General features: G+C 50.8%; 1 protein-coding gene across 3 annotated transcripts; it reads left to right on the forward strand.

Annotated features, from left to right (window-relative positions):
- On the forward strand, nt 1-24,143 carry ikbke (inhibitor of nuclear factor kappa B kinase subunit epsilon). 3 transcript variants are annotated; one of them, XM_088921227.1, is made up of 23 exons: nt 1-74; nt 2,412-2,561; nt 3,802-3,935; nt 5,843-5,980; nt 6,475-6,610; nt 7,448-7,629; nt 8,029-8,189; nt 8,519-8,629; nt 9,185-9,364; nt 9,931-10,127; nt 10,970-11,028; nt 11,141-11,232; nt 11,808-11,909; nt 12,817-12,889; nt 13,360-13,472; nt 13,902-13,978; nt 14,323-14,362; nt 14,612-14,713; nt 15,920-16,016; nt 16,281-16,372; nt 21,571-21,642; nt 22,980-23,058; nt 23,335-24,143. In XM_088921227.1, exons 3-22 carry the CDS (start codon nt 3,849-3,851, stop codon nt 23,011-23,013), a joined length of 2,145 nt encoding a protein of 714 aa, XP_088777353.1. In that variant the 5' UTR covers nt 1-74; nt 2,412-2,561; nt 3,802-3,848; the 3' UTR covers nt 23,014-23,058; nt 23,335-24,143. The 3 variants fall into 3 exon arrangements, with proteins under 3 accessions (XP_088777353.1, XP_088777352.1, XP_088777354.1); XM_088921226.1 differs by lacking the exon at nt 22,980-23,058; XM_088921228.1 differs by lacking the exons at nt 1-74; nt 2,412-2,561; nt 22,980-23,058 and adding an exon at nt 2,662-2,768.

A 24,143-nucleotide genomic window follows, 5' to 3' on the forward strand; every position in this document is an offset into this window, starting at 1 on the left:
GAAACCAGCGTTAGTTCCTGGACTTCGCTGGATGAGCCTTGAATTTCGGTGAAGCTGGTGTTAAGGGGAAAAAGGTAAATCGCACTTTTCTGCAGAAAGATCCCAATTTTCACGGTTCAGGAAAGCTGTGCGAGACGTTGGCTTCTTTAATGAAGGTTGTGTTTTCTACTTTTGGTTGGTTTCGGAATGTCTCGGTGTGTTCTCACTTGTGTTTCTGTAAAAAGCTTTGTTATGCATAAGCTAATTGACAGAATCGATACTGAAATGGATACAGTGCGGAACATGAACAAATCGGATTGTGGAGTACGAGTCGCAGTTGTAATGTCTTTGGGTGTTTTCGCAATAATTCGGATTTTTTTAGTTTTTTTTTTTTACATTGGAGCAAAAACGGCGTTGCTCCTAATAGTGAGTGAGGGCTTCAAATCAGCTCCGCAGGAGTCATCCATTCCCTGTGTAGGACAAGGAAAAGTGGAAGATAAAATATCGTAGCGCGGCGAGGATGGAGACGATCACTCTGGTTCTTTTAGTACAGTCGGCGCTTTATTAGTCAGACGGGTGTCCGGCTCAGCAACAACCAAGCAAGAACTAAGACCAGACAAAGCAGGTTACAGCATACTAGGGTCACTTCGGGTACTGGTACGTAGGTATAGGGTGGTAAGTGGGTTAGAACTATTTTACAGTGATCTGGGCAACCTCACACAGTGTACAGCGGCGCTGGCCGGAGGCTCCCTAGTCCCCGCCCTGGCTGTTGTTATTAGTGCCCCTCACCGCGCTCTTCGGCCGCAAGGCCAGGCGAGGGCGTCACACTATGAAGACTTCATCGCCTTTTTATTGTTATTTTCCCTTCACGACTGCTAACGCGCAGTAGTGCAGCGAGCGATTAATAAATTAATAAATCCGAGCGAGTCTCTGGGAGCGCAAAGCCGGTCATCCCAGACTACGACAATTGGGATGAAGATGAACCAGGTTGCGTCTCTTGCGCTCCCGTCTCTGTTTGTTGCGTTATACTGGATCATTAAAACCGGTTAGACCAGGTGTTTGCTGTTATGTGGATGTTTTCTTAATCATCCTTAATCATCATCATTAACTGTTTCATACGCTACATACTGTTCCTGTTGGACGTCGCTTGCTCTTTTAATACCTGCCCAAAGACGGTGTGTACAGAGTACGCTTTTACTTTGATGAGTTTATTGAATCGTCGTCCTAGGGTTTCCTACTAGAATAGAAGGCATCTGGACTAATAAGAGTATAAGGAAGGTTACGAAAGACAGGAGGCCGTTTGGCCGAACAGCTCCAAGGGTAGTTGGTAGTTAATTGATCCCCGGATCTCATCCAGACGTTTATTGAAAAAAAAACGGGGTATCAGCTTCAGCAGCATGCATGGGCAGCTTGTCCCACACTCCCACCACCCTTTGTGAAAAGATGATTTTCCCTCGTTATGCATGCTTTTACTGTAGACGTATAATCCAGTTTTCTGTTGCTTTCACCAGACGCGAGCAGGCAGGTGTGGGTTGCTGAAGTTCCTGCCGAACGCCTTCCCCTATCAGATAGACCCCGTGTCAGCAAAGTCGTGCTGTCCCGCACTCCAGGGGCGACTAATATTATCCTTGTGGACTGTGGGCACTGGGCAGCTGCGTGTCAGAAACAGGGCCTCTCCAGGGCAGGCTGGTGCTCCTGGCACTCTGGGGCGCCGGGTGTGTGGCGGCGAGCCCTGGGAGAGGCCGTGCAGGACTCATCCCGCCGGTGCTGAGGCAGTCCGCTGTCCTCTCACCTGGCTCGGCCCGGACCAGCCTTGAGCCCACCGTGCCAGAAAGCCCGTAGTCTTGCGCGTGGTGACGGTGGGGTTAAGCACTTTCGAGAGTCCAGGGCAGCCATCCTGCTGTAACAGGGGTTGGTGCAATGAAAAGTGTTTTTCATGCCAATAAACGGGGAGTCCGAGTCTGGTTCTGAAGACCCAGTGAGTGTTTCTAAAGCTGTGTCCATCATTTGTAAAAAATGGGCTTCAGGGCTGAATGTCTTAATGTCTCGGCCACAGACGATTCCTAAATGAGTGAAGCAAAACACCTGCTGAACTGACCGCTCTGAGTCTGCTCCGTGCGCTAAGAAAATGGGGATTTAATGGTGCTCTGTAATACTGTCCCTGAGAGAGCCTCCCAACCTGGTGTCCTCAACTTCTGGGGCGTGAAGGGAACCGCAGGTTTTCTGGGTCTGCTCTCTCCTCGGTCTGCAGGCTGGAGTGCAGACACTGTGGGGGAAAAGCCCCTCAGGCCTGCGCAGGTCCCAAGGCCAACGGTCTCGGAGTTCAGCGCTGCGCTTCTCGAAGAAGAAAATAACGCAGCTTTGCCATGTAAACAAAATGACATTTCCAAAGTAGGTCATCGTAACTCTGGGTTTTTTTTTTTCTGACACAGTTCGCAGGCAGGAAGTTACCGGCTTCCTTTGTGAAGTTTGTACCGAATGTTGCAACAGCTGTTTCACAAGAGCCAGCCTGCCCGTCACCTGCATGGCCTGTGATTGAATACACTCCTTTGTCTTTTTCCCTCTCCTGCCGTTAAAAAGAGGTGAGTGTTCTTGTCCTCTGCCTTTCTGTTTTTTTCTCAACCCTTCTTTAAAAACAGGATACTAAAATGTTGCTGACTACACGAACACTTCGTAGTGTCAGCCACACAAGTGAACGGCTCCCAGTTTCCTGCTAAACTCGTCGCAAGTGAAAGGAGGACGAGTGTCGGTCCGTGACGCTCCCTCGTTCCCATGTAACGAATCCCCAGGTCTGTAAGAACACATCGCAAGGTGACACTTCTGTCGCACGTCTGACCCGAATGTTTTATTGAGCACCTGGACAGTAACCGTCAGGACTCCGGTCTGTGACAGTGATTGTGTTTCGTCTGGTTTTTCATATAAAAACTAAAAGTTTCCATATGAAAACAAAGAGGCACAAATGAGTGGCCACAGTAACAAGCAGTAAAGTATCAGCACCGTGTTTGTATTAGCACTGTTTTCGTTTCCGCACTCTTGTTAGATACCCAGTATACTGACAGATACCCAGTATGATTTTTCTTGAGCTCAAGTGGTTTCTCTCGGTGAACAGGGTCACGGTTTTTAGGATTGTGGGACATGAGTTCTGACAAAAAGTATTTGAAAAGAAGTTCAAATGAAAAGTCAAGTGTCATGCACTCTTCAAATTAAAATTCCTTCTTTGGGTACGCATGTCCAGAAATGCACTCTACTAATCTTCCACATCACAGGTGCTTTGATGTCAAATCTCAGTGTTGAGGTTTATTTCCCTTAATAATGAGCTCTTTCAAGAGGCCACTTTTCTCATTATTAGTTTCGCACATATGGCCTTTGAAATCTCCTAATATTTGAAACTGTGGTATTTGGCAGATTTGGGAGTGCAGATGTTGAAAACAAAAGGGAATCTTGTATTTGTGCTGTTGTCCCTGATTATGTCCTTAAATAATCTTGTTTGTAATGCACTGTGTGTGTATTAGAGACATTGTGTGAGCCTGTGAAATAGTACTCTGTATTAACAGTTAAATATTGTGATATTGGTATAAAAACATCAACTACATATAACTTCTAAAGAACAAGTCTTCAGAATGATCTATAAACATGTTGTTTACTGAACAATGTTAAAACAAAAGAGAGTAGAGTTGAGAGTGAGACATTTGGTTTGGTAGGTTTCTCGTATCTATCGTTCCAAGGATCCCTTCCAGACTTCAACAACATGTTGGGTAGGTTGTTCCAGATCCCCACTCCCCTTTGCGTAAAGAAGTGACTTCTGTTCTCGCTGTCTTGCAGACCTGAAGCCATCGTCAGTGCAACGCTTTCCCACAGATAAAAAAAAAATGACCAGCACCGCCAACTACCTGTGGTCACAGGAGGACATCCTGGGTCAGGGGGCAACGGCCAGTGTCTACAAAGCTCGCAACAAGGTATCGGTACCACAAGGGGGCGCTGTAGTTTCACTTATTGGCTGCTTACCTGAGATGAAAATGCAAGTATTTTGTCATGTGCGAGCCGCTCTGGTTCAGGTGTCATTTGTTTTCCCTGTGAACGAGTCTGATCTCCCTCGAAACCGCAGCTGGCGTCTCGGGAGTGCTCTGTGTGCTTCCTGAGTCAGGGGAGCGTTCGGCGAGGCCAGGGGAGTGGAAGCCCAGCAGAAGGCATTATGATTCCACCTCTGTCACTTTGGTGGTGTGTGTTGGCAGACAAAGCGATGCACGAGCTGGGTCCCAAATTGGCTCACTGGAGGAGCGAAACACAAGGCAGACAGGCTCAGGCAAGAGCAGCGAGGATCGTGTGTCAGCCGTCTTCCAGTTACACAGAAGGCTGGGCTCTTCGGTTACAGCGTTTATTTCCCAGCTGCCTGCTGCCTATTAAACAGTACTTAGCGGTCACTGAGCCTTCACTAGATCCCAGTTTAGCCAAAGGTTTTCCCCTCTGAGTTTAGGTGGGTTATTATTAACGATGATGAATTTGGATACCGTACTGTGTAGCACTTCCACCTTTATTTTGTTGAACGGGTCTGGAAGTCTCAGGGCTAACGTGGGAAAAGTGAGCTGGGCTCTGGGAATAGTGACTGGCATCAGGCGTGGGCTCCTGGGGCCGCTGTGATGTGCAGGGAAAAGCAGCTCTCCTTGTTTTGTGTTTAAGGGAGTTTTGGGGTTTTGAGTAGGAAACGGAACTGTTATGTACACGTAGCAGGCACTCTTCCCCAAAGACAGGGTGCCGGAGCCGCCAGCTGCTGCGGGGTCCCGGGAGGAGATGCAGCAGGAGCTGTCCCGGGAAACGAGACGGTTTCCTTGCCCAGCTTGCTTCTCTGAGAGGCGTGGTGTGGCCTCTCAGTGGGCGGCGCCTTGGCCACCTGCAGAGTGAGAAGCCGCAGCAACTCGACATCTCTGTTGAGCTCCTTAGGCAATGCTAAGAAATGTCTTCAACACTGTGTGTTTCTAAAATAACTGACATCTGTGGATTTATTGTTTTAGATTTATCAGGGCCTTTTTTTTTCAGAAAAGTGTTCAGCAGTGGGCCTGATGTGCACTGCATTATACCAGACAACATTCCTCATCCTGAAGAAGTGTGCGGATGGACAGGGTTTAGGTGCAGAAGTGACAGTACACTCACACCCCAGGAGCCGAACCTAATTCGTTCCTGGAAATTTGTTCGGAAGGCGGGAGATCGTGAATCAAAAATAAAAATTCCATGATTTCTTATGGGGAATTTCTCCCCCATTCAGAACCGAAGACAAGTTCACTCAAAAACCACCCTAAACATATAATTCCATACAGACCATTACAGCAAGCTTAGTGAACAATGTGGTTCTACTCAAATAAGTCGACTGTAGCTGTAAAATAATTCATGATATTATATTTACATTTTTCATTCTTTCATAATAGATCGCTATCCAAGTGATCAGCTAGAACGATGTGCATACTGTTGTTGGCTATTACAATAAAGAGTCTTTTTCTCTTCCTTAAGACCCCATAATGAACGTCAACAAAAAAAAACACTTTGAAAATGAGAGCACAAGGTTTCGCTGTGATCGTAAACAAAGCACTGCTGCCCCACAGCGTACTTAACCACAATGTCTTGCACCCGTGCAGAAACAAGCAGCTGTTGGGTGGCGCTGACTTTAGATGTTCACAGAAGGTTCTCGGGCCAAGTCACTCACTTTCGAGCTTCGAAGTTCGGTTTAGTGAAATTTTCGTGTGTATAACAAATTACAAGGCACAAATTCTTCATGTTCAGATTGGCAAAAATTCATATACCGCGCATTCTTATACCCGGGGTATGAGTCTACTTCATTCTGCACGCAGTACAGTGTTTGCTTGTTTCTCAGAAAACTGGTGAGCTGGTGGCAGTCAAGGTGTTCAACAACATGAGCTACATCAGGTCCTACGAAGTGCAGATGAGGGAGTTCGAGATGCTCAGGAAGCTGAACCACGTCAACATTGTGAAGCTGTTCGCGGTGGAGGAGGTAGGGCCCTGGCCGGATTTCACACGCAGCCGAAGGAGATTACTCTGGGTTCATACTGCTCTCTTAGCTCATGGTTTTCAGCTTGTGCAGTGTGTCTCTGTACCAAGGGCATGAAGGCTTTGTTTTTATCTCATCTAGAACCCGACACCCCCCTCACCTCCACACTCTCCCATCCCCACAGCCGTATTCCCCTCCTAGTGTGGGCCTCGCTGGGCAACACCCCATCTGCTCAGTTTAGGGCTAAACCCTTTTCACAAGCAGCCAGCATCTAGAGCTTCACCTTCTGGCACTGGTGCAAACTGCAGTCCCTGTCTCACCCCTGTCACTGGTGCAAACTGCATTCCCTGTCTCACCCCTGTCACTGGTGCACACAGTAGTCCCAGTCTCACCCCTGTCTCTGGTGCAGAGTTGCCGCTGACCCCTGCAATTGCCCATTTGCCCCACATGTGCTGGAGTAGTGCCTGACGCCCATGTTTCCTTCCCTGCTGTGGCAGATGCACCTGAACAGCAAGCAGAAGGTGCTGGTGATGGAGTACTGCTCGGGGGGCAGCCTGCTCAATCTCCTGGAGGAGCCAGAGAACGCCTTCGGGCTCCCGGAGACTGAGTTCCTCATCGTGCTGCAGTGTGTCGGTAAGCTGACAGGGGGCAGCAGTGTGCACTGAGCCCAGGGCAGGGGACACAGGCCCTGCACTTTATTGCACCTTTAATGTTAGAAGTGTTTCCTGCAGTGCTCCTATAGGGAAACAGACTGAAATAACTGAATAAAAGACATTTAGAATTAGATACATTTTGTAAAGGTGGGCGCACAATTTAGTAAGTTTTAAAGAGATAAACTCTTTAAAAATGACTTATTATCCATATTGTAAGGGACAGAGGAAAACAGAAAAGGGATACAGTTGATTATTCAGTTAATAATTCTGATTCTAATTACGTCATCTATAATTACAAATAAAGGAAGTGCAGTATGCCCAGTCATGACAAAGCTCATTGTAGGAGACAGTGCAGAAGCACGGTGGGAGGAGCTTAAAATGAACACCTGAAAACATACTGGACTGTGCAAACAGCAGGAAGAAATTGCAACAAAAAATTATAAGCAGGAAGTTTAGGTCTGAGAAAGGTGTAGGTGTGATCTTCTGTCGAGGATCAAAGCTTGTTCATGCATCTGAAGACTTCAAGGAGTCTCAGAAACACAGAACACCCATGGCAGTGAATAAGTCCCAGATTAAGTCAAACAAATTTCCACCTACCTAGTAACAGCACACCAATCGCAGATCCTGGGTTTTCCGGCGTGTGTGCTCAATGGTGGCTTTCTAACAGGGAGGCTTGTAGATTGGGTGTCGAAGGGGCTTCCTGTAAGAGTGCGTTCTGAGAGCTAGCAAAGTCGGTTCCTGGAGTGATGCAGGTCTGGTGCCGGTGCTGGGTGGGATGTCGTCCCCGTGTCTCACAGCCCCTTTCCCGGCATCCCAGTGTCCGGCATGAACCACCTGCGGCAGAACAGCATGGTCCACCGCGACATCAAGCCCGGCAACATCATGCGCCTGCTGGGCGAGGACGGCCTCTCCGTCTACAAGCTCACCGACTTCGGGGCGGCGCGGGAGCTGGAGGACGACGAGAAATTCGTCTCCATCTATGGCACGGAGGAATATCTGGTGAGGAAGAGGAGGGAGACGGACCGGAAGGGGGGGGGGTGTACTTTGCCACATTTTCACACTCGTGCAGCAAGCCATTTTCTCGTTTGTAGCGTTTCGACAGCAGGCTCGTCTAAATTCATGGCTCCTCTGCTGTGAATCATTCAGGCAAGGGCCACTGTTTCTGCCCTGCGTAGCTGCTCAATGAACTCTTACTTGCACAAGAGTCTTGCAGTGAGCCAATACGCCAATGCAATTTGGATCTCCAAAATCGCCATCCTCTTCACCGTAGTTTGGAATTGTTCAACCTTTTCGGAGGGAGTCAGCGGCGCTCTCACATCAGCGCCAGCCAGCTGGGTTGGATCTGGGGCTGCACGGGGGGGCCGCTGTGACGCGTCTCTGTTTCCCTTGTGTGTCCAGCACCCCGACATGTACGAGCGGGCCGTTCTCCGGAAGCCTCAGCAGAAGTCATACGGCGTCACCGTGGACCTGTGGAGCATCGGTGTGACGTTCTACCACGCGGCGACCGGCAGCCTTCCCTTCGTGCCGTACGGAGGACCGCGCAGGAACAAGCAGATCATGTAGGGGCCTGGCGCTCCTGCTCTGGGAGCTGAGAGCCACATTATACCCTCTCCGCGCCTTTCTCCTGCTGAACATGCCATCGGGTGTAGAGCTCCTATTGCTCGTATTGCTCTTCCTGGTTTTTTTGTTCTCGTAATTGCAGTTCCCATGCAGTACAGCAGGGGGGCTGGACCGAGCCCATCACTGGTGTCTTCAGTCAGGCTGATGAAAGGATGCCTTTCTCTGTCACATCCTTGTGCTGCAGAAGTGAAGATCTTGCTGCTGCCCGTGAAAGCACCCCGGAAGCCCAAGATCATGATTGTTCCCCTGTCTGTTCCCACTCCACCAGGTATAAGATCACCACTCAGAAGCCGACAGGGGCAATAGCAGGGACTCAGAGGGTGGAGGATGGGCACATAGAGTGGAGCTACGAGCTTCCCGTATCCTGTCAGCTGTCCACGTGAGTGCTCAGGCTTCTTCCTTACATTGGAGCAGTATACATCTGCAGTCTGACCTCTTCAGGTGTTTGTGCTGCGTGATGCATCAGTATGAACGAACCTGCACGTCTGCCCCTTGATGCCTGTAGCAGGAGGTGCACGTGCCACAGTGTTTGAGAGCAAACAGGGATCGCTTGCACATGGAGCCATGGAGAGCAGGGACACCTGAATCTCAACGCCAGCATCGGCAACACCTGGAAATAGTGTCAGCACAGACTGAAATAAGCTTATTCAATTAATCTCATCAATTAAGCAGTTAAAAAAGTTCCTGTTTCCTGTTACAAAGTAAGGAGAACTTATCGCAGTGTACCCTCCTGTGTTTTGTATAATGACGTTGTCCATTGCTGGTTTTGTAACTCGCATTTAAGTATATGTAAGGGAGTTCTCAAAAAGCATTCTTAGTAGCATCGCAGAGGGCACTGTGTTAATTAAAAGCATGTCATCGCGCTCTGGCCAGCGAGTCTGTGCGCTGTGCTGGGTTGTCGTGTGCAGCCACGGCTCTTCTGTCTTTATCGCAGGGGGCTGAAGGCCCAGCTGGTGCCAGTGCTGGCCAACATCCTGGAGGCCGATCAGGAGAAGTGCTGGGGCTTCGACCAGTTCTTCGCCGAGACCACGGGGATCCTTCACCGGGTGCCTGTCCACGTCTTCTCCCTGCAGCAGGCCTCCAAGCACACCATCTACATCCACCACTACAACACGTGAGCGCCTTTTAATCCCAGCGGCCCAGTGTGGTACTGCCAGTTGTGCTGATGAAGCAGTAACGCGCCCATGTGCTACTGAAACTCATCAGGACTTCCTGCAGGCTTTTAGGTCACCTGATGCAGTTCAGTCAGGATCATGCATGTGGAGTGATATTGATCCCCGTCTGCACAGCCTCAGCTGTGACCAGAATGTCTTCAGAAACCAGAGGAAGCCTGTGAAACATGCAGGAAGCTGGCTGTCCAGTCCAGACGTGCACAGACGTCCTTATTTCAGTCACTGGGGTTTTTGTAATTCACTCCGTTCTCATTCCTATTGGCACTGCCGGCTTCTTAATTATTTCATAAGTGGTTAATGAACTATTTTATAGTTTTTAGGGAGTTCTTTGTACTACAGTAGCTAAACTGGAATGCACTGGACATTTCAGAGTTCTGAGTGTCCGAACAGTGCTATTCACTTGAGAGACCTCCTCTCTCACAAGGAAGTGCTGTAACTCCTGGTCAGCTCTCGACAGGAGTTCAGGCCTGGCTCAGCCTCTCCCCCTCTCCCCCCTCGCTGCTCCCAGGGCCTCCATATTCTTTGAGGAGGTGTTCAGGCAGACTCAGGTGAGTCCTGAACAGCAGCAGTTCCTGTTCAACGGGCATCCCTTGCTCCTGGATCCCACCATGAAGGTGATGAGCTTCCCACCAACCATACCTGACCGTCCGATCTTCCTGATGAGCCGCGAGCCGCAGAAGACCGTTGGAGTCCTCTACCGAGAGCGTAAGGACACCTCGAGTCTGGTCCAGGCTTGTGTTTCTATGAGCAGAGCTCCGCTGGGATCTCCTTATAAAATCTTTTTAATTGCTTATTTTCTGCATCTTGACAGCTTATGTCTCTCTACTGTAGACCTCTAGCCTAGAATGTGTTTTTCTTGATTTGAACACAATATGGCAATATGCCTTGTCTCTCCTTTCCTTCTGCTCTATAAAAGCCATCACAGGCATCCCAAGTGGCTCAACCGTTAAAAAGGTTCTCACACTGCTTGGAGAATCCTGGTCAGACTCGTCTGGCAACATGGCCCAGGCTCAAACTTGTGAGCACAGAACTCAACCTGTTGAGCAGCACAGCAAGCCCTGCAGCCTCTAGGGCACTTGCTGACTTGCAGTGCAATCAGTGAGGGACGTGCCTCTCCTGCAGTCAACACTGATCCTCTAGTACAGGGCGGTACTTCCTGTGATGTGTTCAAAGATGAGTGGTTGTAAGATGGGCATTATGGAGGAGTCTGCCTGCACTTCCTTGTTCTTTCCCGTGTGCGGTCACAGGGTTCATAGCTGCAAGCCTAGATGTGAAAGGCACACAATTGTTTAAATTAAAGTTATGGGTGTGTCAGTCATTTTGGGTATCTCTTAAAATAATAGGCAGTTCTGAATTCAGAAAAAAATAATCTGAACTACATCAGGAGTTATATCCTTATAGCCTGCCCCTCTGCTATAAATATAAGAGACCAGACAATGAACACATCTGTGTTTCCACGAGTTTTTGCGTTCCAAACCTTCACTAGCTGCTGAAGATGATCTGTTTAACTTACTCTTTCCTTTCCTCCTTTTCACCCCATTTATTAGCGGAAACCCCAGCTGTACCTCCACGGTTTGATGTGGTTGCAGATTTTTCTTTCACTAAGGTAGGTGTCCACCTAAGAAATGAGAAGGTGTGTTGTGACGGGAAGAGCTGATCGTGGTCACCACGCCCAGTGCAGCTCTGCAGACGGCTCTCTCTCTGTTCCTTCTTCTCAGAGTATTGTGGGCATTATTCACCAGTATCTGAGGATTGCACAGTCTTTGCTGAAGTGCCAGGAGCTGCTTTTGAATGGATTCTATAGCTTTTTGTGAGTATACCTACAAATCACAAGAATGAGAAATCCTGAGCAGTACTATAGCACTTCAAACCCATAAGGACTCTTTGAATTTGAATGTAGCAGGTGAACCCCCTCTTCCACCACTGGAGTGCAGTGAGTCTTAAGTGGAATCTATCAAAAGCACTAGAATTGTGTTCCCTGTCACAATACTGGGGCACGCGCAAGGAGATTCTAGCCTAGAGGGAGCAGTGTCCCCTACTAGTTTACCTGAGAGCATAAGAATGATTTCCGGTATGTGCAAGCTACCCAGTCATATTGCTGAAGCCGATACCCTGGCTTCTGGCAAGAAACAGATGGGTGAGATCCTTAAAACTACCCAATGGCCTAGATGGGCTTAATGGCCTGGCCTCCTCTCGTTTGTAACCCTATGTTTGTTTGTAAAGGAGATAAGCTTTCAATTGGTCAAACTAGGTCACAAGCAGCAAATTCATACAATGTCATATATTAAAAAACTTTCCTTCTTCTGAACAGATTTTATTTAGATTTCGCAGAGAATCGTTTACCCCCAGAAAAGTGCCAACATGTTCTTTGCTTGTTGATTACAGCGAGAACGTGCGACAGGAGTGTAGCACCGTAGTTAACAAGATCAACATCATGAACATGAAGCTCACTGCCTGCCTCAAGACAGAGGAGAAACTCGTCAGACTGTGAGTCTCACTGTCATTGGGGCCTTATTCTCCTGCTTTCTTCTTCTGACCTGCAAGTGCTCACAGCCTGCACTCTGCAGCAAAGAAGACGGTAAACTCTCCTTGCAGTGCTGGGGTGACTGACCCTGAAAGAAGACTGACGTCAAAACGTAGCCTTGCACCTGGTTTCTTCAGGTTGTTGACTGGTCTCCAAAATGGCAGATGCCACCGGAAGGTCCGCACATGGGACAGCTCACGTCTCCCACGGTTTTCCTGACTTAATTTCACTTTTCCTGACGTTTTCTGCAGTTTGTTTAATAAATTGTTTATAAAAGGAGTTTGCACCCCTGGTGCTGGAGAGCCCTTGTCCAGCAGGTATTATACAGTAGGTAACCATTACATCATCAAGACTTGGAAGGATTTAATTGCGATCAGTTACAGTACGTAGGTGGTTTGTTAAACTGAGCACTTGACAGACCATTCGGAAGGAATCTCTGAATAACCTTCAGCCCACAAAGACAAGAGTAATCTTCATTGAACAAACTACTTGTGAGTCTTGCTGCTCATAAGTAGTTGGTTTGACCTGACCTGCAGGGCTGGCTGGGTTGGGGACTGGTTGGACTGGGGACTACTTTGGATGCATCGAAATGCTTCTCCTATGATTTCGCTGTATTTAGCATGTACGTCCATCTGCCATTTCTGCCATCTGCAATAACAGGAAGTGATATGATGGCATTACCAAAAAGCTGGTAACTTAGTGTTGTGCATGGACAATAGAGTATACAATACATCTCTGGGTTGGTGTGTTTCTGTATAATACAGTGCAAGTGGAGAAAGTGGCCCCTCTCCATCCTGCCTGTGCAAAATTGGGCTCCTCTCTGGACCTCTACCTGTCTTTTCAAGAACACCTCGTCTCCTGTTCCCCCAGGGGCCAGTCTGGAGGGGACTACAAGACCCCGGAACGTGCCGACCTCTTGGAGCACAAGAAGAAACTGCACCTGGTGAGGACTGTCTTGATTTTGCCTTCTGGCAACATAAAAAATGTGTCAGCCAGTGGTACAGTCTGAATCAGAATGAGGGCTCACTCAGAGTACAGGGTAAAACCTATAGCTTTTGGTACTGAGGTGGAACTTACTGTAGCTGTGTGTCCTCATGTCCTCCAGTACTGAGCTGGGACTTTACCAGTGTGTCCTCATGTCCTCCAGTACTGAGCTGGGACTTGAACAGTGTGTTCTCATGTCCTCCAGTACTGAGCTGGGACTTGATCAGTGTGTCCTCGTGTCCTCCAGTACTGAGCTGGGACTTTACCAGTGTGTCCTCTCGTCCTCCAGTACTGAGCTGGGACTTGTGCGCTTTGGTTGTGGTTGTTTGAAAGAGGAATGTGTGCAAATGTGACAGGCAGTCCTTTTCAATCTCCTCGCGGCTGTTTTGCCGTGTTCAGCGCTGTGCTGAAGCTGGACTTCTTCCTCAGATACAGGAGCACCTCCCGTTGTATGTGGAGAGCGTGCGGGACCTGCAGGCCCGGCTGGAGCAGATGAAGCAGGAGTGGTCCAAGCAGTCGGATTTGTGGGCGAGGGACAGAACGTAAGCAGCGGTTCCCCTCTCCTCCACACCTTGTCAAGTTTTGTTAGCGGTCAGGCAAGCAGTGCATAACTTCAGTCATTAAGGGCCAACAAAATTTCAGGTTTGCAATTCACAAGGTAATTGAAGTAATTATTGGTTTACTTGAAGCATATTGGAGCAATCAGACACCCTTTGAAAGTTTTCAGCTGTTCATAGTTCTCAGGCTCTTATTAGAGAACCAGTTTTCTACCTCAGTTTAATGTTTAATGTTTACAGCATCTCTGGGTGCACTATGTGTAGGCATAATGGGTAAACTAAATTGCACGTCATCTTTTTGTGTGTTAGATGGCAATAAGGCCTGTCTAATCAGAGCACGCAGTGTCTTATAATGACTTACGTGACAGTAGCTGATGGTTTCCACACACAATGACGATCCCTCTCTTTGTGCAGCACACAGAAAATTGATGTTCTGCTTGGGAAGATCACATCAGTGTACCAGCAGTACAGGAAGGACAGAATGACAGGCAGTAAGTACATGTGGGCGTGTTTAGGTTTGACAAGCTGTCTCTCTTTCTGCCTGCTGCAAGAAGAGATCGAAGAGCAGTCAGAGGACTGTGTTATTTTTTGTGCAAACTGTTGAATTTAAGGAGCAAAGACCGCCTGGATAGAGACATACGGTATCTGATGAAAACTAAAGAAACAACGGATATGACAGATTCCAAATGACAGACAGGGTAGTTTAGGGAGTCACCAAGTTAAATTCTGTGTCTTTTTGTGTCAGATCAGGCCATCGGAGTACTGGTTGGAGGAGCTGTAAGGTGAATCAAACATTGAAATCTTACTAAGGGCTTTTTGATTTCCTTTTTCACAGAACTGTTGTATAATGATGAGCAGATCCACAAGTTTGAAAAGTGAGTACTGCAGTGACAGTCACTGGACCCATTTGCGACCACATCCTGCGCTGTTTAATACTGTACACGGACAACACTTAGTTAATAAAAGAGATCCAGTGTGAAATTCATTTTACACATATTCATTATTTTTAGTGAGTATGTGTGCTGTGTTCTTTGTTTGCATACACTTATACAGTTTATACATACAACATTCATTTATATTTTAAGTGTTTAATGTGCTTAATGGTTACCCTTCTGTGTTTTTAGGATTAACCTGACGGCACACATTAAGAAAGTCAAATGTCTCTTCAGAGACGACTGTGTGCAGACGTACAAGAATGCTCTGGTGACAGTGAGCAGCTGGTCCAGGTGAGCAGACAAGGGAAGGCCGCTTTGCTAATGAAGCCGCACAGGTGCCGTATGGTTAGCAGAGCGTCTCTGAGGTAGGGTGGGCCTAACTCAGCTATGGTATTCCTAGCGGGCTTATGGTGATGTCAGCGAGAGACACGCTGCTCCTCCAGTCAGAGTTAACTCACCTGTCAGGCGCTGTGGAGCTCACAGTCTGTCCAGTGAGGAGCGTCTCTGCGGGTGGGCGTGTCCTAGGAGGGAGCACGCCACCCGGTCCTACACAGGATGTCTTCAACTGCTGTCCTTTCCAAATGGGGGCAGATATGTAAAGGACAATAACAGGTCATTTCCAATGGGGAAGTAAAAGTGATAATTCAGGGAATTAGTTGAAGTGTTTTCCCACACAACATGCGTTTGATTCTGGCCTACAGTGACACAGTTCTGTAAGCTGCAGTATGTGATACGGAGAGCATGAGCTGGCTGGAGTGTCCTCGGCCTGCAGAGCAGCAGTGCCCTGTATGCCAGCTTAGAGCCCAAGAGTTTGTGGCGCTGCCGTTCGCCCTCTGATGTCTTGGCTCTCCTGTTGGTGCTGCCAACCCAGTGTGAAAAAGAAGAGAACAGTGACAGTGCATGTGCAGTTATGACAGCACGTCGTCTTTGTAGCCTGGTCTCATCATTTCTCTCAAGCTTGTTAAGCCTGGGCCTGGTTAGTCTTGAGATTGTAGACCTCTAAAGAAAACCAGGTTGCTTCCGCAAGTGGTGTTGGTGGACCAGTAGGAGGTGCTATCCCTCTCAGAATTTCCAAACCACAGTATGATGACGGGGGATGTTGTGTTGTAGGAGGCACTGTCTTTCAGATGAGACACTACACCAAGGTCCCGACTACTTGATCGTCTAACATCCTAGGTCACTAGGTGCTATCTGGTCTTTCACACTCTGGTCTCAATAAAATTTCCCTTTAACTAAGTATGTGGAGAAATTTCTCTTTAGTCCCCCTGATCTGCTGTGTGCTGGGAGTGTTGGGGAAGAATGGCTGCTCTGTGTCACCCATGTGAGGGGCTTCACTTCAGTGGAGCATGAAGTGGGTCTCCCCACATCTGTAGAGCTCTCTGGTGTCCACTGGTACAAAATTGATTGTCAATGAGTTTTATATTTTATATTAGCGTTACGATGTGATTAAGCTGTCTTGAGTGACTGCTGATGTCAGGCGTGTCTGTGTTTCCTCAGCACATTGAATGACATCAGGAAGAGGCTGAAGGATCTCAGCTGCTCTTTACATAAAGTCATTGACAACCTGCAGAGCTGTGAGGAGCATCAGAGCCAGGTAACGGAAATAAAGTCTGCGAAGCTATTACATTATTTTTCTGTTTATAGCCTGTCAGTATTTATTAGAAACTTGACATTTGAGGAATATGCTCATTTTTTGCCGTTTTCCCATACTGTCATTTTGGTGTTGAGCCGTGGCCTCCTGCATTTTGTCCCGTGCTTGGCCATGCTGGGGTCGCGCTGCGCTGTTTCCACTGTGATAGGCACAGGTGAGCCAGGTGGACAGACGCAGCAGTGGCCTGTCTCTGCTCCCCTCTCTCAGGTGCTGGACAGAGCACTCCTTGGAGCGCAGCAGAAAGCGCTCTGCGCGGAAGCGCCGGGCGGCATGAAGGACCGAGACCAGATGATAGCCAGGTGAGAGATCTGGACGGGCACCAGAGGGGGGGGGCATTTCACTGGCTGCCACTCTCAGGAGGAGGACCAGGAGTGGACATTCCCCTGGTCACAGCTGTCCCACAGCTGGTGGGGTGCAAATTGCCTGGGGTGACATTACCCAGAACAGTCAGATGGGGGAGTTCTAATTACTTTATTCCATCCTGTATTTCTGGTTGCTCTTTGTAGGATATAATGGGTATCAAAAATCAAAGATTTTTATAAATCATATTCCCTTTAGTTTTTGTTGTTTTCTTCATCAATCATTAACTGACAGACAGCATAGTGGTTGATAATTATCTTTTCATCAGTTATTGTCCATCAGCCTCTGTGAAGGGCAGAGTGCTGCTGTGTGAGGGCTGGTCAGGGCTGCGTGAGGGCTGGTCAGGGGTGTCTGAGGGCTGGTCAGGGCTGTGTGAGGGCTGGTCAGGGCTGTGTGAAGGCTGGTCAGGGCTGCGTGAGGGCTGGTCAGGGTTGTGTGAGGGCTGGTCAGGGGTGTCTGAGAGCTGGTCAGGGCTGTGTGAGGGCTGGTCAGGGGTGTCTGAGAGCTGGTCAGGGCTGTGTGAGGGCTGCTCAGGGCTGTGTGAGGGCTGGTCAGGGGTGTCTGAGAGCTGGTCAGGGCTGCGCGAGGGCTGGTCAGGGGTGTCTGAGGGCTGGTCAGGGCTGTGTGAGAGCTGGTCAGGGCTGTGTGAGGGCTGGTCAGGGGTGTCTGAGAGCTGGTCAGGACTGCGCGAGGGCTGGTCAGGGGTGTCTGAGAGCTGGTCAGGGCTGTGTGAGGGCTGGTCAGGGGTGTCTGAGAGCTGGTCAGGGCTGTGTGAGGGCTGGTCAGGGGTGTCTGAGAGCTGGTCAGGGGTGTCTGAGAGCTGGTCAGGGCTGTGTGAAGGCCGGTCAGGGCTGCGTGAGGGCTGGTCAGGGGTGTCTGAGAGCTGGTCAGGGCTGTGTGAAGGCCGGTCAGGGCTGCGTGAGGGCTGGTCAGGGGTGTCTGAGGGCTGGTCAGGGCTGTGTGAGGGCTGGTCAGGGGTGTCTGAGGGCTGGTCAGGGCTGTGTGAGGGCTGGTCAGGGGTGTCTGAGAGCTGGTCAGGGCTGCGTGAAGGCTGGTCAGGGGTGTCTGAGAGCTGGTCAGGGCTGTGTGAGAGCTGGTCAGGGCTGTGTGAGGGCTGGTCAGGGCTGCGCGAGGGCTGGTCAGGGCTGCGTGAGGGCTGGTCAGGGGTGTCTGAGGGCTGGTCAGGGCTGTGTGAGGGCTGGTCAGGGGTGTCTGAGAGCTGGTCAGGGCTGTGTGAGGGCTGGTCAGGGGTGTGTGAGAGCTGGTCAGGGCTGTGTGAGAGCTGGTCAGGGCTGTGTGAGGGCTGGTCAAGGGTGTCTGAGGGCTGGTCAGGGCTGTGTGAGGGCTGGTCAGGGGTGTCTGAGGGCTGGTCAGGGCTGTGTGAGGGCTGGTCAGGGGTGTCTGAGGGCTGGTCAGGGCTGTGTGAGGGCTGGTCAGGGGTGTCTGAGAGCTGGTCAGGGCTGCGTGAAGGCTGGTCAGGGGTGTCTGAGAGCTGGTCAGGGCTGTGTGAGGGCTGGTCAGGGGTGTCTGAGGGCTGGTCAGGGCTGTGTGAGGGCTGGTCAGGGGTGTCTGAGAGCTGGTCAGGGCTGTGTGAGGGCTGGTCAGGGGTGTCTGAGAGCTGGTCAGGGCTGTGTGAGGGCTGGTCAGGGGTGTCTGAGAGCTGGTCAGGGGTGTCTGAGAGCTGGTCAGGGGTGTGTGAGGGCTGGTCAGGGGTGTCTGAGGGCTCATCAGGGCTGTGTGAGGGCTGGTCAGGGGTGTCTGAGGGCTGGTCAGGGCTGTGTGAGGGCTGGTCAGGGGTGTCTGAGAGCTGGTCAGGGCTGCGTGAAGGCTGGTCAGGGGTGTCTGAGAGCTGGTCAGGGCTGTGTGAGAGCTGGTCAGGGCTGTGTGAGGGCTGGTCAGGGGTGTCTGAGGGCTGGTCAGGGCTGTGTGAGGGCTGGTCAGGGGTGTCTGAGAGCTGGTCAGGGCTGTGTGAGGGCTGGTCAGGGGTGTCTGAGAGCTGGTCAGGGGTGTCTGAGAGCTGGTCAGGGGTGTGTGAGGGCTGGTCAGGGGTGTCTGAGGGCTCATCAGGGCTGTGTGAGGGCTGGTCAGGGGTGTCTGAGGGCTGGTCAGGGCTGTGTGAGGGCTGGTCAGGGGTGTCTGAGAGCTGGTCAGGGCTGCGTGAAGGCTGGTCAGGGGTGTCTGAGAGCTGGTCAGGGCTGTGTGAGAGCTGGTCAGGGCTGTGTGAGGGCTGGTCAGGGGTGTCTGAGGGCTGGTCAGGGCTGTGTGAGGGCTGGTCAGGGGTGTCTGAGGGCTGGTCAGGGCTGTGTGAGGGCTGGTCAGGGGTGTCTGAGAGCTGGTCAGGGCTGCGTGAGGGCCGGTCAGGGGTGTCTGAGAGCTGGTCAGGGCTGTGTGAGGGCTGGTCAGGGGTGTCTGAGGGCCGGTCAGGGCTGCGTGAGGGCTGGTCAGGGGTGTCTGAGAGCTGGTCAGGGCTGTGTGAGGGCTGGTCAGGGGTGTCTGAGAGCTGGTCAGGGGTGTCTGAGGGCTGGTCAGGGCTGCGTGAGGGCTGGTCAGGGGTGTCTGAGAGCTGGTCAGGGCTGTGTGAGGGCTGGTCAGGGGTGTCTGAGAGCTGGTCAGGGCTGCGTGAAGGCTGGTCAGGGGTGTCTGAGAGCTGGTCAGGGCTGTGTGAGAGCTGGTCAGGGCTGCGCGAGGGCTGGTCAGGGCTGTGTGAGGGCTGGTCAGGGCTGTGTGAGGGCTGGTCAGGGCTGTGTGAGGGCTGGTCAGGGGTGTCTGAGAGCTGGTCAGGGCTGTGTGAGGGCTGGTCAGGGGTGTCTGAGAGCTGGTCAGGGCTGTGTGAGGGCTGGTCAGGGGTGTCTGAGGGCTGGTCAGGGCTGCGTGAGGGCTGGTCAGGGATGTCTGAGAGCTGGTCAGGGCTGTGTGAAGGCTGGTCAGGGCTGTGTGAGGGCTGGTCAGGGGTGTCTGAGAGCTGGTCAGGGCTGCGCGAGGGCTGGTCAGGGGTGTCTGAGGGCTGGTCAGGGCTGTGTGAGGGCTGGTCAGGGCTGCGCGAGGGCTGGTCAGGGGTGTCTGAGAGCTGGTCAGGGCTGTGTGAGGGCTGGTCAGGGGTGTCTGAGGGCTGGTCAGGGCTGCGCGAGGGCTGGTCAGGGGTGTCTGAGGGCTGGTCAGGGCTGTGTGAGGGCTGGTCAGGGGTGTCTAAGAGCTGGTCAGGGCTGTGTGAGGGCTGGTCAGGGGTGTGTGAGAGCTGGTCAGGGCTGTGTGAGAGCTGGTCAGGGCTGTGTGAGGGCTGGTCAGGGGTGTCTGAGGGCTGGTCAGGGGTGTGTGAGAGCTGGTCAGGGCTGTGTGAGAGCTGGTCAGGGCTGTGTGAGGGCTGGTCAGGGGTGTCTGAGAGCTGGTCAGGGCTGTGTGAGGGCTGGTCAGGGGTGTCTGAGAGCTGGTCAGGGCTGCGCGAGGGCTGGTCAGGGGTGTCTGAGAGCTGGTCAGGGCTGTGTGAGGGCTGGTCAGGGGTGTCTGAGGGCTGGTCAGGGCTGTGTGAGGGCTGGTCAGGGGTGTCTGAGGGCTGGTCAGGGCTGTGTGAGGGCTGGTCAGGGGTGTCTGAGAGCTGGTCAGGGCTGTGTGAAGGCTGGTCAGGGGTGTCTGAGAGCTGGTCAGGGCTGTGTGAGAGCTGGTCAGGGCTGTGTGAGGGCTGGTCAGGGGTGTCTGAGGGCTGGTCAGGGCTGTGTGAGGGCTGGTCAGGGGTGTCTGAGAGCTGGTCAGGGCTGTGTGAGGGCTGGTCAGGGGTGTCTGAGAGCTGGTCAGGGCTGTGTGAGGGCTGGTCAGGGGTGTCTGAGAGCTGGTCAGGGCTGTGTGAGGGCTGGTCAGGGGTGTCTGAGGGCTGGTCAGGGCTGTGTGAGGGCTGGTCAGGGGTGTCTGAGAGCTGGTCAGGGGTGTCTGAGAGCTGGTCAGGGCTGCGTGAGGGCTGGTCAGGGGTGTCTGAGAGCTGGTCAGGGCTGTGTGAGGGCCCATCAGGGCTGTGTGAAGGCCGGTCAGGGCTGCGTGAGGGCTGGTCAGGGGTGTCTGAGAGCTGGTCAGGGCTGTGTGAGGGCTGGTCAGGGGTGTCTGAGGGCTGGTCAGGGGTGCGTGAGGGCTGGTCAGGGCTGCGTGAGAGCTGGTCAGGGGTGTCTGAGAGCTGGTCAGGGCTGCGTGAGGGCTGGTCAGGGCTGTGTGAGAGCTGGTCAGGGGTGTCTGAGAGCTGGTCAGGGGTGTCTGAGAGCTGGTCAGGGCTGCGTGAGGGCTGGTCAGGGCTGTGTGAGAGCTGGTCAGGGGTGTCTGAGAGCTGGTCAGGGCTGCGTGAGGGCCGGTCAGGGGTGTCTGAGAGCTGGTCAGGGCTGCGTGAGGGCTGGTCAGGGCTGTGTGAGAGCTGGTCAGGGGTGTCTGAGAGCTGGTCAGGGCTGTGTGAGGGCTGGTCAGGGCTGTGTGAAGGCTGGTCAGGGCTGTGTGAAGGCCGGTCAGGGCTGTGTGAGGGCCGGTCAGGGGTGTCTTAGAGCTGGTCAGGGGTGTCTGAGAGCTGGTCAGGGCTGTGTGAGGGCTGGTCAGGGGTGTCTGAGAGCTGGTCAGGGCTGTGTGAGGGCTGGTCAGGGGTGTCTGAGGGCTCATCAGGGCTGTGTGAAGGCTGGTCAGGGCTGTCTGAGGGCTGGTCAGGGCTTGTCAGGTCTCAGGTCTCAGGTCTCAGGGCTCACGGTGTGTCGAGGAGAAGAGGCAAGTTAGGCAAATTGGACGTGGGACAGTCCCAAGAAAGAAAAGATCATTCTTGACTCTCCCAATTCAGGAGCAGAACAGGAGTGCCCCCCCATTGTTTCAGCTTGGCTGCTTCCACACACAGACCTTTTCTTTGCCTTTCAGGAAACGAAACCAATACAAAAACTGCAGAAGAAGCTGCTCAGCCTCTTCTTCTTTCCACAGACAGTGCTGTTCTGTTTTCCTCTGGAATCAGATAATCCACACGCCTGAGAGAAGAGCCCATGTGTTTCCCCATGTGTCTCTGAATTGCCTTCTTTTTTCCCCCACTCCTTCTCGGACGGGCTAAGAGCTGTTCACCTGAGCGCCTGCCTGAGTTTAAAATGAGCTCATTTTAAAACTGTGATCTTGTGCTTGTGCTTCCTTTCAGGATTAATCGGCTTAGAGAAGAAATGGAAGTGGTTGCTCGTGAACTCCAACGTAACAACAATATAATAGAGAGGTCAGTGCCACCCTGTATTACACTACACAGCCTGATCAGTAAGCTGTGCGGTATAGATCTGGTAATAGTCTTCTCCCTGCACATTATATTGGTGCATTTTTATGGTGTATCCCATCACGAGTCGATCAATATCAAGCATGACATTTATAATAATAATAATAATTGCTTACACTTATATAGTGCTTTTCTGGACACTCCACTCAAAGCACTGTACAGGTAATGGGGATCCCCTCCACCACCACCAATGTGCAGCCCCACCTGGATGATGCGACGGCAGCCATAGTGCGCCAGAACACTCACCACACATCAGCTCTCAGTGGGGAGGAGAGCAGAGTAATGAAGCCAATTCATAGATGGGGATTATTAGGAGGCCATGATTGGTAGGGGCCAATGGGAAATTTGGCCAGGACACCGGGGTTACACCCCTACTCTTTTCGAGAAACACCCTGGGATTTTTAATGACCACAGAGAGTCAGGACCTCGCTTTTACATCTCATCCGAAGGACGGCACCTGTTTACAGTATAGCGTCCCTGTCACTATACTGGGGCATTAGGACACACATGGACCGCAGGGTGAGCGCCCCCTGCTGGCCCCACTAACACCTCTTCCAGCAGCAACCTTAGTTTTTCCCAGTAGGTCTCCCATGCAGGTACTGACCAGGCTCACACCTGCTGAGCTTCAGTGGGTTGCCAGTTGTGAGTTGCAGGGTGATATGGCTGCTGGCATTTATCTAGTCATGCGGATCTCCCTGTACATTACATGCATACACCATTACACCATACCTGTCATGAGATGTCAATAACAGTCAATAACATCAATAACCTGTACAGCACTGATCTAGCATTGCATGGCCACGGACAAAAAATAACATTGGCCCCTAGTCTCCAGCAATGATAATCACTAAGCTTTAAAATGTAATGAGTAGTGTTTGTTGTTCTACATTTATTGCCAAATGAGGCCAATGATATCTCTTTGGAGTTTGTTAAATACTCATTCCTTCTGCCATGTGGCAATTAAGGCTTCTGGTTGCCCTTAATTTCTTAGATCAGCTCATGGGGCAATCTGCTTACATGAAGCTCAATCCCTTTATCAGACATCACCCTACATGCTCTGGGCTTGGCTGAGCTGTGCATTTTGGCTTGGGCTGTGGTTATTTCATTATGTGATCCAGCTGGATTAGCAGTGTGAGTGGCTGAGGCTGTCTGTCTTAGTGAAGGTGAAGGATTCGGTTTAGGATCAGAATTGGGATAAGAAATGGCTTTAAGCAAGATTTAGAGTTTGAAATAAAAAAGTGCATCCTTATTAATTTAAGACTTTTTCTCAAATATAACCTCAGCCCAAACCTTGCAACAAGGACAGGCTTGCCTTAACCCGCTTTCCGGTCACCTACAACTGCTACCACCTTTTCAACTGATGTAAGTAACCAAGTATAAGAAAGAAATATTGCTATGTAAGCAGCAAGATCAATTATATTAATGAATGTATGATGCATTTTAACATCAGATCAATTTAATTGATCTGATGTCCGTGACAAAAGATGTATTTAATGCACATGCAATTTTGCCAGTAGGTTTTTATCAGTGGAAGTAAGAGTTGAAACAGTAATGATGGGAGAGAGAACAGTGCAACAGTTTATGCCTGGGCAGGTGATGACATCATTATACTGTATATTTATTTCTCTGGTTTTACAGCTTTGGAGCCCTGAACAACAGTCCAGGGGTCTGATTGCCTGCTCCTTCTGAAATCAGAGCGGATGTCCCTTGGCGTTCATCACGCAGGATTTCAAAAGCACAGCACTTTGAACCACAACACTTAAAAACTATCCAAACTACTCTGCACTGTAAAGCCACAAAGGAAAGCCTTTCTTACTTTAAAGATGAATGTATAAACCTCTGTATTGTTTTTATTGAAAGCATTTACGAGTATCCAGCTACCTGTCTTGCACGCTGTAGAAGCAGCCCCAGATTGAAAACTGAGCCAGGATTGAGTTCGTTCTGCACGTCTTCAAGGTTTGAAGGTCATGTGTGATGTTGGTCAGGAGCCCTGAAGTGAATGGCCAGGGATCTGTGACAGAAGTGATCACAAAATGACTGGATGTATAAAACAATCACGCAAACGTACAAAGCTCAGTCTCTTTCAAGACAGCCAGCAGAGAGCCCCCAGGTCCTGAGGAACCGCTGCCGAGTTCCTGTCCAATAAAAACGTATCCTCTCCATTGTCATTGAGGAGATCATATCATTGAGCCAGTTCTTCACAAAGGGCACAATGACAGGTCTCCACTCTTCAAGACTTTTATCAACTGCAACTATCCATGCTAATTGTTGTGCTTTCGTTAGTCTGAATGTTGCCTTTGAAAAACCAAAGACTACTGGTTCAGGATCTGGGGGAATATTCTTCCCCTATGCCTTTGAGTACTGTTTTTTTACTTTTGAGTACTGTATTTTTACATGCAGGACCAGAAATTAAAGAGGTCTAATCCCCACCCTCCCTGGTATAGAAC

This window comes from Atractosteus spatula, chromosome 7, assembly GCF_055471065.1.
Source record: "Atractosteus spatula isolate fAtrSpa1 chromosome 7, fAtrSpa1.hap1, whole genome shotgun sequence".
NCBI lineage: Eukaryota > Metazoa > Chordata > Actinopteri > Semionotiformes > Lepisosteidae > Atractosteus > Atractosteus spatula.

Excerpts from the sequence above, each read along its gene's own strand:
- ikbke (XM_088921227.1), top strand. The coding sequence starts at position 3,849 with ATGACCAGCACCGCCAACTACCTGTGGTCACAGGAGGACATCCTGGGT. Across the intron at positions 7,630-8,028 it reads ATGGCACGGAGGAATATCTG|CACCCCGACATGTACGAGCG; the intron begins GTGAGGAAGAGG and ends TTGTGTGTCCAG. Across the intron at positions 16,373-21,570 it reads CGAGACCAGATGATAGCCAG|GATTAATCGGCTTAGAGAAG; the intron begins GTGAGAGATCTG and ends GCTTCCTTTCAG.